Genomic DNA, 16,386 nt, shown 5'->3' with positions numbered 1-16,386 from the left:
TTTAATACATTTGAAACTCTTTCAGTCACTTTTCACCCTTCTTTCGTAATGTCTACGTTTCTTTTCCTTATTTCACACTATATGCTATACAACTTTCCACACGAAACCTTTGGTATGATTTCCCGTGACTCACTCCTTTATTGACTCACAAATATCTACTTTTCTCCTTCTTTCGTCATTATTATCCTGTCTATTCCTGCCATTTAAATTTCAAATTCTTATTAATAGTACTTTTTAAACATCTAAAAGTCATTAATTTTCTCCTCCAAATATATGTTTAACACAATATCTTCGCTCCAATTACCATTCTTTTTATTTTTTCGAAACATTATTATGTATACCTAAATGCGTATGATGTAATTAAGTTTTATTAACTTCGGACTGTATTCTTTATTATGTTAAATTTGAAGTATTTAACGAAACTTCTTGTCTTTAAACTATTGATTCAGATTTCTAAATTGATTCCCATATACAGGGTTGGGTAGCTTTCGGTTACCATTTGAAATATGTATTAAATAACTCTATACTCATGCAAACTGTGTATTGTTATTGAAAAATGCCTCAGAAAGGTTTACTATTACACAGTGGTTACAACATACATACCACAGTGGTTACAACCGTTAGTACAGTAACTTCTAAGCACTCACCTCAAGTAGATGTTGTCCGTTGCGATTGTAAGATCCATGGACTCTGTAATTAAGAGATTCCAACACAAGCAGAAACATGGCTCCGGGAATTGACACACTTTCTCCTGAATTCCTCGTTTTAATATTGCGATTCTGATACTCGTATTGAGAGCACTTTGATATTCATATATTCGCAAGGATACTACACGGATAGATCTGGTAAAGCAGAAAGACAGTTAATGTTCCCAAATCGGGAGATCACACAATTTCCGCAGAAACTACGGAAATTACTCATAGACTGGCGACCCGTGTGTGTTGTAGCTCCATTTTACTACATGTAGATTCTGGCGAGATCAACAATTAACGGTCGAAGACATGGAAACACTACATTTTCCAGTGTATGCACTCTGTGATTACTGTAACCATACAGAAATATTCATCCTCAAAGAGATACAGGAAGAAGGCTGCAATACCACACCACACTGCCACTCTTTCACTAGGGTCTTTAGTAACCACAAAGTCTTCATAGAACTGTCTATTCAATTCATAATAACATGTTGAAAATTCCTGAATAAACTGTACCTTCTATATGTAATAACGGAGCCCGTTGTACAAAATACGGCACACCGATTGCACTGATATTTTCAGAGAAGCGACATGCTTCTTCGCAGACAGTCTTGGATTTCGGTAGATAGATTGTCTTACCCTTTCTTTGTTTTCAGGGGTTGTAAAGGTCTTTTACTAAGACTAGGTTTATTGTCATTAAGGAAATACAGCAACATACACAGATGCGAAACTGCTTGTTTAAACTTATCATCCCATTTCCTTAATATGTGCCAATCAGGAACACTACCGTTCCAGCTACTTGAAAATGTTACCTGCTTTTTTCTGTACCTTTACTATTTTTAAAATATGTTTAAAACACAAATAAACACACGGTAAGCTAATTACCAAGGCTCCACCTCAAAGCAAATGGCATACAATGGTACCACAACTGGCGTAGTGCATACAATTCTCATTGCAGGACCCCGCAAAAATACTCACCTAGGAAAATGCTGAACAACTCTGTAGGTAAAACAAAGTTTTTCATTTGCATTTTATATTTCATTGTTCAAAACGACTTAGCTAACAAATCAGCACAATACGTATTGTACCACCATCGACTTCATGCGTACCAAATTATTTTGTGATGACCTTACGACTAACTTAGTTATCATATTAATAAAGATTACAAACGCACACAAATGTTGAAAGCTTATAATAATTATGCTTTTATTGGTGTAAAACAAAAGTTTACAGAGTTTAAAAAAATCTGAATATAAATTATCTCATATAGAACTCATGGTTTATTTAACAGAACTGTAGCGTCAAGCTTAAATAACACGATTGTTGCACTATTATAAATATCACCTGAAAAGACCAAAAGATAATAACAACTAATAACAAATAAAGGTACATTGAAATGACACTTACACGTAAATAATTATGAAACACAAATTTTAAAATAAACCCTACACGATTTTTAAAATTATCCACAAATTAAAGAGCCTATTACAATATACTTTTTGCTTAAGTAGCCAACAACAATGATTGGAAGTATCATGTACATGAATCTCCAAATTAGAGAAACTCAAATGATTTGATTCCTTGGCCAATGACTTTCATGGAATCTGAATTCACACCACACTCCTCGATCAACCACTGATTGTCTTCATCTGTGACATAATAACGACAATCAGAGTCTGTGTCATCAAATTCTGGACCTTTCTGAAACCTATAAGATCTTTGCATATTTTCAGAGGGAAGAATTGTTTTTAAGTTGTACAATTTTTGGTCCTTCCCCACTATCTGATATACAGCAAAATCCTCCTTTTCAGACTCCTCATATATTTCATCTCCAGTTGTCCGTCCCATCTCGTCAATATCTTCCCATATATCTTCATGATATTCACATGATACATCTCCGTTACGTTGACTAGTAACCCTGTTTTTCTTTCTTTTGTTGACAGCTACAGAAGGATAGTTACAGTTGTTTGTCGGTACATTGGGAGCGTTAAATGGCTGCTTTCTAATTTCATGTTTATGCCAATTTTTATTTTGTCTATACTTATGCTGTGAATTTGTAACACTCAAGATATCTGGGTCACTTTGATCAGTGTTAGAAGATTTTGTACCAACAATTTGAAACCAAGTGTCATTTAAATTTATGTAAATTTTGCTATTAGTCCTTAATATCTTTGCATCATCAGATCCTGTATGCGATACAATCGACTTTGATGCATTTGGTTTTGGCACTTCTTTACGGTGCGTATAGTGGTGCGATCTGGCTACTGGAACTAAAGGTATCATGCCAGGTGCAATTTCAGTGCCTGCAGTTCGACTATATGTATTCGATCCCAGATTTCGTTTAGATAGTTTACGACATTTCGTGGATACGTTAGATGATGTATCATTCCTTACTGACAGAAGATGTTGTTCTGGAATCACACGCCTTTGCTCAGCAGTCTGTTTGAACACAAGACTTTCCGACGAACTAGTTTCTCGTTCAGAATCTCCATACTCGCTACCTTCTGTGACTGGCCCTGTCAAAGAAGAGTTTATATAATTTCGCTTGTGGAATACTATAGGTGAACTTGGTAAGTTTTCTTTCATGTTTGTGTATCTGGAACCCGTTTTATGTTTTACAACTGGATGTATTATATAACTATCAGTCTTTTTCAAATTATGCTTGCTGATGCTTGATAGTTCATCTATTTTATACTCCGAGGTGGAGTTTGTTGTATTATTTTTAGTATTATTATTACCACTAATATCAATAGTTCGATTATCCTTCGCGTATGTCACAGGTAGTATAGACATTTCTTTCTTAGTCTGATATTCCGTGGATTCATGATGAATTCCACATTGATGAATATTTTCGTTACAAGTCTCTCTATGGAGTGAAAAAGTCTCTCTAGTTGGCCACAACCGACTTTTAAGAGCATTTTTAATAGCGTTGCTCTCTTTCCTGCTATCTGATTGAACATTTATTTTGTTTACGTTTCCGAACAGTATGCTATTGATATCATCATGTTCACTATTTAGGGAATTTTCAAATACTCTTTTCAAGTTAGGTTCTTGTATTTCTGCTTTAGAGTTATATAAAATGTTGTTTTCAGTTCCTCGATGCATCAGATTATTATAGGTGTCAGAAATATTATTATCCTTTATGTATGTAGAACCAGATATTTTCGGAGTTGACACTTTTCTATTGCGTTGTTTCTCTTTACCTTGCTTCCTCGTATGTACTGACAATTTATTTTCCTTAATCGGTTTGAATAATATACTTTCTTTACCCTTATCTAATACTGTGTGTAAATTACCATTTGGGGTGACTTCTAAACCTATCTTATGTGTTTGAAATAATGTTGTATTGGGAAAAGCAGGCACAGAAATTCCTTCGACACGGTGTGCGATTGGTTTTGAGAGTTCAATTTCTTGATCAAGAAGTTCTGATTTCCTTTTTTCATGGTTCTTTCTTGTTTGAAATATTTCACTCCCATCAGTCTGAGACATATTATCTTTAAGAAATATTTTCTCTATTGTGTGACACATAAAATGATTGCTTTGACACCTTTGATTATTGATATCTCCTACCTCTAAGTGTTCAGTGATTTGTGTGAAGGCATCTCTAGTTTTCGAAAGAGTGTGATCAGTTTGTGAATGCTTACTTCCATATTGCTTCTCTTGAAGTGTAGGTCTACTGGGTAGAATGTTTTTTTCTGATAAACAATTAGAATTGGATGGATTTCGGGAGACTTCTATACACACTTTAGACTCCATACCTTTTGCTGAATATTGATAATTATTTGGAGCTACACTACCAATACCAGCTATGCTATTTACTTCACATCCAGGTTTCTGCAATAACTGTTGATTCGCAACACGCATCATTATAGGATTATGTTGGACTTCAGGTTCATATTTATTTTGGTTCTGAGCAAGGTAATTCTTAATAAATATTTTTAAACTTTCTTTGAGTGAGTCCTTACTTTCCGTCTGAAAGTCTTTCTGGAATGTGAAAATGTTATCTCTTAATGAAACATATCGTGATTCAGCTTCACATTTTATATCAGTGCCGTGTACATTACTGTTTATTTTGTCTTCTGCAGTTGTACTGCATTGTAGTTTCGGCATTATTACACATTTATTTTCTGCTGTTGAATAGTATATCATTTGGTCATATTGCATTTTTTGGTCCTCTCTTTTAGCGCTAGAATCATCTGTAACGTGACGAGATGCATCTCGGTTAGTTTTAAGTTCATCTTGGTTCTCAGTGTAAATGCCTTCTTGGAGTGAAGATTCTTCTGCGATCTGTCCTTTCATAAACAAAGAACTTAAATAATTGATGAGATAGCACATAAAACGTTCTTCCTCGTCTGGTGGACATATGCATTCTTTTTCACCTGGTTCCGTCACAAACTCTTGCTCCTCTGCTTTGCAAAAGCAAGATTCTTTCTTAGCAATCTGAAAAGGGCATATCACTTGATTTGGACACTCTCGTTTATCTCCTTGGGGCATTGTTTGACTTCTTTCTTTCAAGTGATTTAAATTTTGGTCTTCTGGAATATTTGATCCATTACTTGGTTGATCAATTGAGTGAACCGAATCTTGCTGAGAAAGAACCAACTTGTCACCAGCTTCTGATGGTGGATGCGAGGGAACTGTGATAGTATCCAGTTGTTTTGAAGGTGGTAAGATAGGGTGAATTATATGTGAGCTACTTTTCTCGGCTTGGATTAAATTCTGATCAGGCATAGAGTTGGTGGATTTCTCACGAAATGATAATTTGCTACCTGTCTTAGAATCTGGAATATTTGTTCCATTACTTGGTTGATCAATTGAATGAACCGAATCTTGTTGAGAAAGAACCAACTTGTCACCAGCTTCTGATGGTGGATGCGAGGGAACTGTGATAGTATCCTGTTGTTTTGAAGGTGGTAAGATAGGGTGAATTACATGTGAGCTACTTTTCTCGGCTTGGATTAAATTCTGATCAGGCATAGAGTTGGTGGATTTCTCACGAAATGATAATTTGCTACCTGTCTTAGAATCTGAATTATAATCTTTGTCATTAAGACTTGCTATCTTGTCTGGGTCTGTCACTGAAGATGCCAATTTTTCTTTAATGGATGTAGGAGATTCTAGTGGCACGATAGGGTATATTACATGCAAGCTTTTCTCTCCTTCAGAGAACTCGTCTTCAGCTTCTGGTTGTGGAAGAGATTTAACGGAAATACTATCCTCCTCTTTCGAAGATGATGTGCTAGGATGAATTGCACTTGAGCTATCCTTTTCTTCTGGCATTGAATTCTGATCAGGCAAAGAGTTGGTGGATTTCTCATGAAGTGGTAATTTGCTATCTGACTTAGAATCTGAACTAAGATCTTTGTCATTAATATTTGCTAACTTCTCTGGGTCTGAACTAAAATCTTTGTCATTGATATTTGCTAACTTGTCTGGGTCTGAACTAACATCTTCGTCATTAATATTTGCTAAATTGTCTGGGTCTGTCAGTGGAGGTACTAATTTTTTCTTACTTGATGTAGCAGATTCAGTTGATGTAACACTTGGTTGTTGTTTATCGAAGCCCTTCTTATTCCTGTCAGATGTTGAAGACCTTCGAGAATTGCTAGATTTACGTTTCCCTATAGAGCTTTGTTTCGTTAATTTCCGCAAATTTAAAAAATCATATTCAGGCTTATTACTTGTTAATTTGGTACTAGAATCTGCAGAGGATATTGATGGATTATTAGGACATACACATGCTTGTGTTGTAGAAATGAATACTGAATCTCTTTGTTCAGGGTAGAAATTTGCATATTGTTGATGTAATGACAGTGATTCCCTTTGGCTATTATTGAATTCACGCATGGGTCGATTTGAAAATATTGTTAAGTCTTCCACATTAGGAAGGAAATACTGTTCCCAAACTGGTTTCATAGATCTGCCTGAATTAGTACAAATGAAACGAGATTCTCCATCAATTGCATTAGGATTTTGTTCACATGGAAATGAATCTGCTTGTGGCCTTGAACACAAAGATGGATTACTATTGTCGGAAGATGAGGAACAGAAACGTTGGTTTAATGGCATTAAACATTTCTGAGAGAATGGAAAATTAGAACAATAATCCTTAATCATCCTCGTGTGCTTGTTATTCGAACACATTTCTTTATTTTCTTCAAATGAACATTGATCTACAAAGCGTTGGTTCTTCAGAGCTACAGAACTATCAGGAGTTCTCCAAATTCTTTTTACATGCCCTCCAACACACTTGATTTTTTCAGTTTTAGTTGCATTCCTCCTTTTAAGATCATCAATATGAATATACTTCACGCCATTGAAGCTACCATGGCGAATTGTTTGTAGATCTGTTGTAGGTCGTTCTTCCTCTACAGAAGCTCCTGGAAGTATTGGTGGATAATCTTCAAAACCCTTATCGTTTCCATCTTTGTAATTTTTGAATGGTGGCGTTGCCAATGAAGAAGGTGGACAATGAAATCCAGGAAGGAGCTGCGCAACGTTCCTGTTACATTTACGTCCGTTATTGTTCATGTCACTTCCAGCATCGAATAGGAATTCAATTTTATCTTCCTTCGACGAAAGTCTCCTTTTAAACCTACCTGTATTATAATTAAATGTTTTACTTTCAGAATGCTCGAATTCTAGAATATATGGGTTTATCACTGTATTTCCCGCTTCAGTGTGAATTATTTGATTGTAATCCTTCTGTGATATGTCGATAGGCTTTGTCATTGTTTAATCAAATGACCATCTGCTGAAGCTGCTTTTCACATTAAGTATTCTAAATAACAAATTATTCTTGTGATTTATAGATGATTGTCGTGTCCATTATATATTGGAATCCGGTAATTATATTTCCAGGACACGTGATAACTGGGACCTACATGAGGGCTTTAACTTCTAGGTTTGGCTTGTCAATTCTTCATGATATAATATTCTTCAACAATCGCAGTTAAAACCAAGACTGAAATGAAAGAACACAATATTCAGAAGTTCATGATTCATATTTACATTGAGATCGAATAAAAACAAAGATTGATGAGAGTAACGTACTCGAATTGTGAGACATTATAGATATTAACCCATATCACTGTTAACATACTAACTTCTTTCGTCCTTAGAAAATTGGCAAGGCACTTACAATCTCCAACATTACGATACTATATCTTATAAAGTTATGTTAAAAGTTTTCATATAAGCAATCACATAAGTAAAGCATCACAGACGTATTTGAATAAACATTTTCAAATTATCAGGAACTTCCTTTGATCTCTAAGTGTCTAGAAGAGTAAGACATTAGGAAACTTGTCTTTCCTTTATCTTCTAATAATAAAATTATATTTTGTATCGATGGGACTTCAGTCAGTAGTCGTCACTGTATTCAATAATGTCAGCAGTGTTTCGTTTTTGATCAACACAGCAAGGTCGGATTTTTCTTCATCAGTCATTTCATAATGTTTCATAATGTTATTGTAGTTTTCATGAGGAAGGGTTTAGAATTACTGTGAAGAGGACTTACCACATTCACTTTGCGTACTTTTCACAATATCTCACTTGGATCTAAACCGTGGATCAGCTTTTGCTTTCAGTAGAAATTTTCTAGGGAAAGATACGCGTAAAACAATTCGTCAGGAACAAGGAAGCTGATACAACAGACCGTGATAAAAAAAAAAAAAAAAAAGTGCGGATGAGAGAAACTAGTTTTTATAAAACCGGTTTTGGTTTTCTTCAAAAACTGGTTCAGTTTTTCACCAAACTGACTTTACTTCAATAGTTTTGAGTTTTCATTGATAGCAGTGTGATTTGCGCCAAAGCCAGTATCCTTTCTTGTTCTTTTAGTACCTGTTTTAAAGCAAGTTAACCGAAGAAGCCAGAAAAGTTAGAAAATTGAGTCGGGTTTAAAATCGAAACTGATTTAATACAAACACGGAATCGGTTTTAAAATTGAAACCGATTTTGCAGAAAATCGAAACAAATTTTGAAAAACCGTAACAGAATTTTGATAGAAAGCTGAATCACATTTTAAGCTGTACTGATTTCAAAAAGCCGCTTTGCCTTTTATCTAAGTATCCAAAAACCCGGATTTTTGTACCTACTACTAATAGAAATCAACGAGGAAATGCTATTGATAAATTTGAAAACTATGATGTTCCTCCAAACTACATATCTTCATATCCTTTCTAACAATAATCGCTTTACACTTGATTCATGTATGTAGTATATTGAGTAACTTATTCATAACCAACTGGTCAAAGTGTGTGTTTTCAAAGCACATAGTTCCATGATGTACTTGCCTTGGATGAAAATCCGAGTAGTGGTTGTTCGAATGCGACTTTAAGCTGGAGTACATTGTCATATATTCTCAAAGCTAAGCTGGGGCTTTAAACCTCATTAAAACAGTCCAACATGCTTCTAAGTGTAAGCATTTATACCTGGCGTAACGTGTCAGTTCAGATATGTAGCTTATTCAATGTAGAGAAGGCAGATAATTAGTTGATATGAATTTTTTTCTCTGAAACGTTTTCTCTGGCGCATTATATGTATCAGAGGTAGAGATTTGCACGGCCGCGGGCCGGACTCGGGCCCACAAAGCATATATTACTTTGGGCCCGGGCCGGTCATGGGCCGTAAATTTTTAAATATACAACCATATTTCTCGGGCCTTTTCGGGCTTAACTTTGTAAATATACTGTAAAACAATATTTATTGGACCGTTTTTCTGGAGAACTTTTAAAGCACAACTGCAAAATTAAACCTCTAATTCCTGAAATAAAAATACGATTTTACGTTAATTATTAAGTTTCTGTAATTCGGACTTATTTCGGGCTCATTTGATTATCACTTGAGCTCGGGCCGGGCTCGAGCCTAAATGCTAAAACATATTTCGGATTCGAGTTAAGCCTCACATTCTAAGTTCACGGGCTGGGTCGGGTCCGGGCTAAAAATTCCGGCCCGTGCAGATTTCTAGTCAAGAGAGGATAAATCAAGCACAACTCATACACTTCGATTTGTTGAACTGTTTTAACTCTACCTACGTAGGCCTAATCTCTGCTCCATGTAAACGATCTACGCTTTGGATGGTAATAATGAATAGTAGAATGTCAACACTATTGTTCTGATTCATTTTACCGTTTCTTAAATTTCACCAAGATAAATGAGTTGAGTTGAGTTGATTCTAGTTTAGCGTCCCTTTCAGCAGCGAGGCTATATGAGACATGGACCTACTGATTAACGTGGAATCCGAACCACATGAGCTCCCGCCGGGAATCGAACCCGGGTCTCCCACGCCAATGGCGCGTACGCTAACCGCTTAGCCACGTAGGAGCTCCCAAGATAAATGAATTTAAAGTTACTATAACATTCTAAATATAAGGTGCACGAGAAATAATCTTACTCTTGGCATTTATGTTGCAAACAACAAGATCCGTCCATTTCCTTCGAAGCAAAGATTTTTCATTACCGTGAACAAAAGTGCAGCAAAAGGCCATTTCCGCAGCAGTGAGAAGGAATGAACACGTTGATATTTGTCCCTTCATTATCTACCACTACAGATCATCCAGTTTAGTAAAATAGGACTTCTCACTGGCTATGATGATATAGTACTCGCGCCCAGTCGTGAAGCTTGTGCTCTAAACCAATCATAGCAATATTTTGCTTGAGCTCCGATGCATCGGAAAACTTCGGTACAATTCGTGAAGCCGTTTCCCGAGCGCAGACTTGGAGAAACGTCAAACAGCTGAAATTCATTAACAATGTTGCCAAACTTCGAAGAGATAGTAAATGAGTATTTAAAAAAAGCATTAAAAATTACTAATAATAACACTGCACAACAACAACCACTGTAACAATTACTCTAAAATGGTAACAATAACACGAATAGTAACAACAAAAATATAATGCACCAAAAAACAATTAACAAAACGGAACTTGGCGCCAGTCCGACAACATTGTACTCTCGGGATACGTTTTCCGTGTAGCTCAAGAGACGACACTGAAAAAATTTGATGGATGGGGATTGACGACTGGAACACACCCTCGCGTTCTATTGGGTGGTGAAATCAATAGATCTAGGTCAAGCTTCACGACTCGGCGCGAATACTATAGTGTCATATGACGTCAGTATGTCGAAGTCAGAATATCGAAACCCAAAAACGTCTCAAGCAGAAAAGTTAAGTATGGAAATTACAAAGTTTACTAGTGATTCACCCTATGGCTTTTATACGGGCCTTTGTCTCAAAGTTATGACATTAATCATGTGTCTAAATTCTCTAATGATAATTAATGAAATTATTTCACGGTAATAAATGTTACTTAACTCATCGATACCGTTTCGAAAGTTTATGAAATAAAATAGAATCGTTATCTTAAAAAATTCAGTTAAAGTAACCCTAAAAGTATCTTATTTAAATATACATCAAATTCTAGAGCAGAGTTTCTCAACCAGGGGGTCGCGACCCCTAGGCGGATCGTGAGAGGATTTCACGCGGCTCGCGAAGATAAGCAGAAGAGATAAATATAATTAGAATCTAATGCCAGAATAGTTTCAAATATTATTTTGAATTTTGTTCTGATAGGCATGTTTTTTATTTTTATTTTTATACGTAGTCTTAAAAACGACAAAAATTGGGCCCACTAACATTTTTAAAAACTGCAGAGTTGTTTAAAAATCAATTTAAATGAAAGAGGTACGATACGAAACTAATGATAACTGCATATTGAAATAACAGAAAAATACAAATGCAACAGGACCTGCACATTGAAATAATCAAAATTGAAAGCTAATAAGGTACAGTACCTGAACATAGTGTGATACTATTTGTGCGGCAATGTCCGGTTCAATATTCGTGACGCACATTATCAAGTCATTTAAAATACTCAATAACTTTTTTAACAACTGTCCAAGTTTTTTTTTTTTAACCAAAATTAGAAATCACTTTACTTTCTTTTCGTATGACCCAAAAATTAAGGGAGTTATGAAGTTTTAAAATTTTTGAAACACCTCCATTTTGAAACAGTCTGACGAATCGGATTCAATACTTCTTATATGAATTAACTGACCAAATTTGGTTTTAGTCCATTCGCTTTAAAGGAAGTTACTGTGTCCATTATATACAAGAAATTAATTCTACTATTATAGAAATACATGCATATCATGAGATCTCCGCAATAGGTATATTAAAACTCCCACACAAGCTTACTACAAACCAGAAATTATAAGGGGGTCGTTGGCAAGAGGATGTGATAAAATGGGGATCGTGATAAGAATTAGGTTGAGAACCACTACCTTAGAGTGATTCACGAAGTAAGTGCAACTACGATATTGACTTCCAAATTATGGAATTCCAGCATTAAAACCGAGTACTAAGCTCTTCCGTTTTAATACAGAGATAAGGACACTTCCGGTTTCAAAGGAGAGGTTAGGGCAAGCCCGTATCCACGGGGGTGCTAGGGGACCGGCCCACTCTAAATTTTCACGGTAGGCTTGCAAATGAACTATAATATGGTTGGGTTGGGTCCCCCCTAACTTCTACCGGCCCCCCTACATTTTTGAGTTGGCTACGGACTTGGGTTAGGGTACAGATGAAATATGATCTGGCGATTCAATACTGATCACCAAAGAGCAGTAACGACAATAAAAGACATAGATTCAGCGTTTCAAGAATGATTTTTCCTCAGTAGGTATACTCTATTGTAAGCTAAAGTGGCATAAATTTAATACTACTTCTGGTTTAATCCTATAGAGAAAATATATAAGGAATGACAAGAATGTACTAATATATTTTACTGCTTGTAAATTACGTTAGATTAAACTACTAATTACTGACAATATCTTAAGGTAGTTTTCATCAATTTAGAAGCAACATTGCAAATTAGAATTTCAACAGTCACATAATGGAATCGACATGTTCTTAATATTTCACCATATTTTCCTAGATTATTACTGAAATATCAAAATAATAAACCAAAGTTTAATTTGTTTGATTTTTAAATGTCTTACTTACAAATTTTAAAAATGCAGATTGTATAACTACATTTTCACTTACCTGTAATTTTGTCCCGAGGCATTCAACAAAATCTTCTATGTACGACCATGACATCATTCGTAAGTTTGAATTTATATTGGTTATGCAATAGCAAATCGTTCATATAACTGAAATAAGCTTCAGGTTAACGTAATGAGACGTAATTGAAAAATACGTTGACCCAGCATAGGCTAATGATCGACATGCTTGGGAACTAGTAATTTCGAAAGTAAAATTTTAAAAATACGTTGATTCAAAATGGGTTTATGATCAGTATGCTTGGAAACTGAAAAAAAAAATTGGAAAACACGTAGGCCCATTGTAATTTAAAGTGTATGTTGGCCTATCAATAATTCGCCAACATTTATCCAGCAGTTTATGTTGACCCGCCAACAATTTGTCATCATTTAACCAACAATTTGCTGTCATTTATATAACAATCCATGTTGGCCATACAACAATTTGAAATCACTTAATCCAACATGTTCTGTTGGTCACTCAACTATTTACCGTCTTTTATCCGAAAGTTTATGTTGGCCAATCAACAATTTGCTGTCACTTATTCAACAGCTTATGTTAGCCAAACAGAAGTTTTCGTCATTTATCCAACACCTTATGTTGGCCAATCAACAATTTTCCCATAATTTCATCAACAGTTTATGTTGACCAATCAACAATATGTCGTCATATATCCAACAATTTATGTTGACGAATCAGCCATTTGCCGTCACTTATCCAACAGTTTATGTTGGCCAATCAATAATTTGCCTTCATTTATCCAACAGCATATGTTGGCCAATCAACAATATGTTGTCATATATCTAACAGTGCATGTTAGCCAACCAACAATTTACCGTCATTTATCCAACAGTTTATGTTGGCCAATCTGTAATTTGCCTTTATTTATCCAACAGCATATGTTCGCCAATCAACAATATGTCGTCATATATCCAACAGTGCATGTTGGCCAACCAACAATTTGCCGTCATTTATCCAACAATTTATGTTGGCCAACCAACAAATTGCCGTGATTTATCCAACAGTATTAATGGCGCACTCCGAATAGCAATTTTCCTTCTTTCATACGTGCTACGATTGAATTGAAATTGTTGCCACATCCAGGCAAATTTCCCAATTAAAAGTATGGAGAACGTTGGCATTTGGTTAGGTTATCTTTACCATTATTTTTCCTACTTACTGTCTCTGCTGCAAGTGCGACCTTAATTATTTTTTTTAATGGAGAACATATAACCATTGTGATCATCATTGTAGGTGCTACGCATAATAGTGTGGTCACTTGCCATATTTTGGAGGTTCCATGATCTACTGTCCTCAGCTTACCTCTTAGGTTTGACGTAACAATTATTTACCTTCTACTATACCTTCCATAACTATAATTAAATAACTTATGGTCCTTGCCACATTCACAAAAGCACTAAATTGACTTCTGTCCATTAGCAAGCAGTAGGGATGAGTACAAGCGAGTTCAAGTGAGTTTTCATTGAAACTAGACTCGACTCGAAACAGCCATCTTTAAGCTCGACTCGAGAAGTCGGCTCGAAAAATTTCCTCCAGCTCAACTCGGATCTCTACTCGAATTTGACTCGAGTTTCGAGTCGAGTCGAGCCAAAATGAGCCAAATCGAACTCAATTCTGTGTGTACTTTGAAGTAGTTTCTTCAAATATCCTACAAGTAGAGTAGACAATAGAGCCAAGTAGACAATATAATTATTATCAATGATACCTACTACAATATTACAACTTATTATTATTATTATAACAATACTGTATATAAACATGAAAGTTAGGCGGTTTGTATCTGAATACTAAAAACTAGTTAGTTGACTACTAACCTTGGTAGTCGTGAAGTCAAGGAGTCTAGGTGTCGTTCACGAGGTACTGGGTTTGAGTTCCGGAGGAGCAAGTATCCGACTCGATCCAAAAATCGTTAAAAGTTAGAGGGCGCCGGCCAAACATGTTCAAAACTGCTCGGCCTGGGTTTAGGATTGTCAACGGCAAGAGCGACTAGGCTCAAGCTCATTCACTATTGAGCTGTGTTAACAGCTCACCCAACCAAGCCGGCTCGAGCTGATGGCTCATCTGAGCCGAGTCGGTGCCTCATCTCAACCGAGCCGGCTCGAGCTGTTCGCTAAGTTGAACCGGGCTTCTGTTTGGGCTCAAAACTCCGACTGTGCAGGTCCCAGCCTTGCTGATAAGAACTACGGTATATACTAATATTGGTACTCACGACATTTGAGGCTGTCTCGTTTCAAAAATCCATTGCCATCTTGTCAATCGAGACGAGGCGAGATGCGAGGAATGTCCCATCTCGTGGGCAACACTAAAAATATTCCACATTACTGCTTACATTTCTCATAGCTTTCGCTTTCCAGTCTAATCAGACAATGATTTCAAAACGAGTTAAAACGAGCTAAACGAGCGAGCCATTCATAAAACTCGACTCGACTCGAAACCGGCCTTGAAACAGTGACTCGGCTCGGAACTCGACTCGAGAATATTACCTTTGACTCGACTCGAAACTCGACCCGAATTCGCTTCGAGTTTCGAGTCGAGTCGAGTTTTAGCTCGACCTGTGCCTACTTTGTGTTCCTATTTCTGCGAGATCCATTATAATATTAGCTTTCTATCTGGCCAAGGTCTTCCTAATGGTCATCTTCTGGCCAAGTTTCCAGTTAAAATTTTAAAAGCGTTCCTACTGTCTTCCATTCTGGTTAACTGCTCAACTGAGACTTCAAGACTTAATGACTCTAACAATGGTAGGTAAAGAGTACAAATTATATAGATTCTCATTCTGAAGTTACCGCCATTCCCTGTTCCAGTCCCTCCAACTATTCGCCTCAGGATATTATTTTTTTGTTCTGTCTCAAAGTAAGCTTCCACGTTTCGCAATAATACAGCACGCGTTTCCAATATTAGTATATACCGTAGTTCTTACCAGGAAGGCTGAGACCTGCATAGTCAATAATTATCGTTGTATATATTTTAAACTTCAAATTCTTCGACAGAATTCGCAAGGATAAACGAGTTTGTCCCATACCTTCCGTTACATCTCTAATACAAAAATTTTTTTCCATATAACATCCTAAGGAAATCCTTATTCTCTTTCTAACGATGTGCGACATCTTTGTTTTTTAGTCCATTCATTTACACGGAAACGAAAATATTTTATTTTTTCTAAACGAACAGAGATTTTAAGTAGAATGATTTTACTAATTCTTCTCAAAGTCTATTTACACCTCCTTGGCATTGTGAAAATTAAATTATGTGACAAAATATAGATAAACTAGTAATAAATTTATCTACGAGGGTAATCACAGTAATAAGATGTCCAAAGCACGCCTGTGCGCACCACCTTATCTGGGATGCTCAGTCTCCACTTGGCTGCCGTTTGTAATGGGGCTCTTGTTTGGTGTCCAAGTTACGCAGTTCACGCAGCAATTCTGTCTTTTATCGCAAAGACGCTAAAACCGATTGAAACTGACGGATGTATACGTGCATGAATGTCAAAAACGTCCGCGAATGGTGTAAAGAGTTTGCAGCTAGTCGTGTTGAAATTTACTAAGAACAAAGAAACTAGTTAGAGACCGTCAATTTCCGAAGTTGAACAGAGGTTGAGTGAACTAGTGACTATAGCCCCTGTTTCCTAAATT

The 16,386-nt window shown here is 36.2% G+C and overlaps 1 protein-coding gene across 2 annotated transcripts in view; it reads right to left on the bottom strand.

Annotated features, from left to right (window-relative positions):
* The window catches only part of LOC145684022 (uncharacterized), a 155,030-nt gene that overhangs the window by 11,804 nt on the left and 126,840 nt on the right, over nt 1-16,386 (bottom strand). The window contains exon 3 of one of the 2 annotated variants that reach the window (XM_081755849.1): nt 1,945-7,656. The exons of the other annotated variant lie outside the window; for it this stretch is intronic. Within the exon in view, the coding sequence (XP_081611975.1) occupies nt 2,247-7,424 (5,178 nt within the window). The 5' untranslated portion in view covers nt 7,425-7,656 and the 3' untranslated portion in view covers nt 1,945-2,246. Of the gene's footprint in view, nt 1-1,944; nt 7,657-16,386 lie in introns of those variants that run through there. 2 annotated transcript variants of the gene reach the window in all.

The sequence above is a fragment of the Thermobia domestica genome, chromosome 1, assembly GCF_964235325.1.
Source record: "Thermobia domestica chromosome 1, izTheDome1.hap1.1, whole genome shotgun sequence".
NCBI classification, from domain to species: domain Eukaryota; kingdom Metazoa; phylum Arthropoda; class Insecta; order Zygentoma; family Lepismatidae; genus Thermobia; species Thermobia domestica.
The sequence above is the reverse complement of the archived record's forward strand: the minus strand, read 5'-3'. Positions and strand labels throughout refer to the sequence as shown.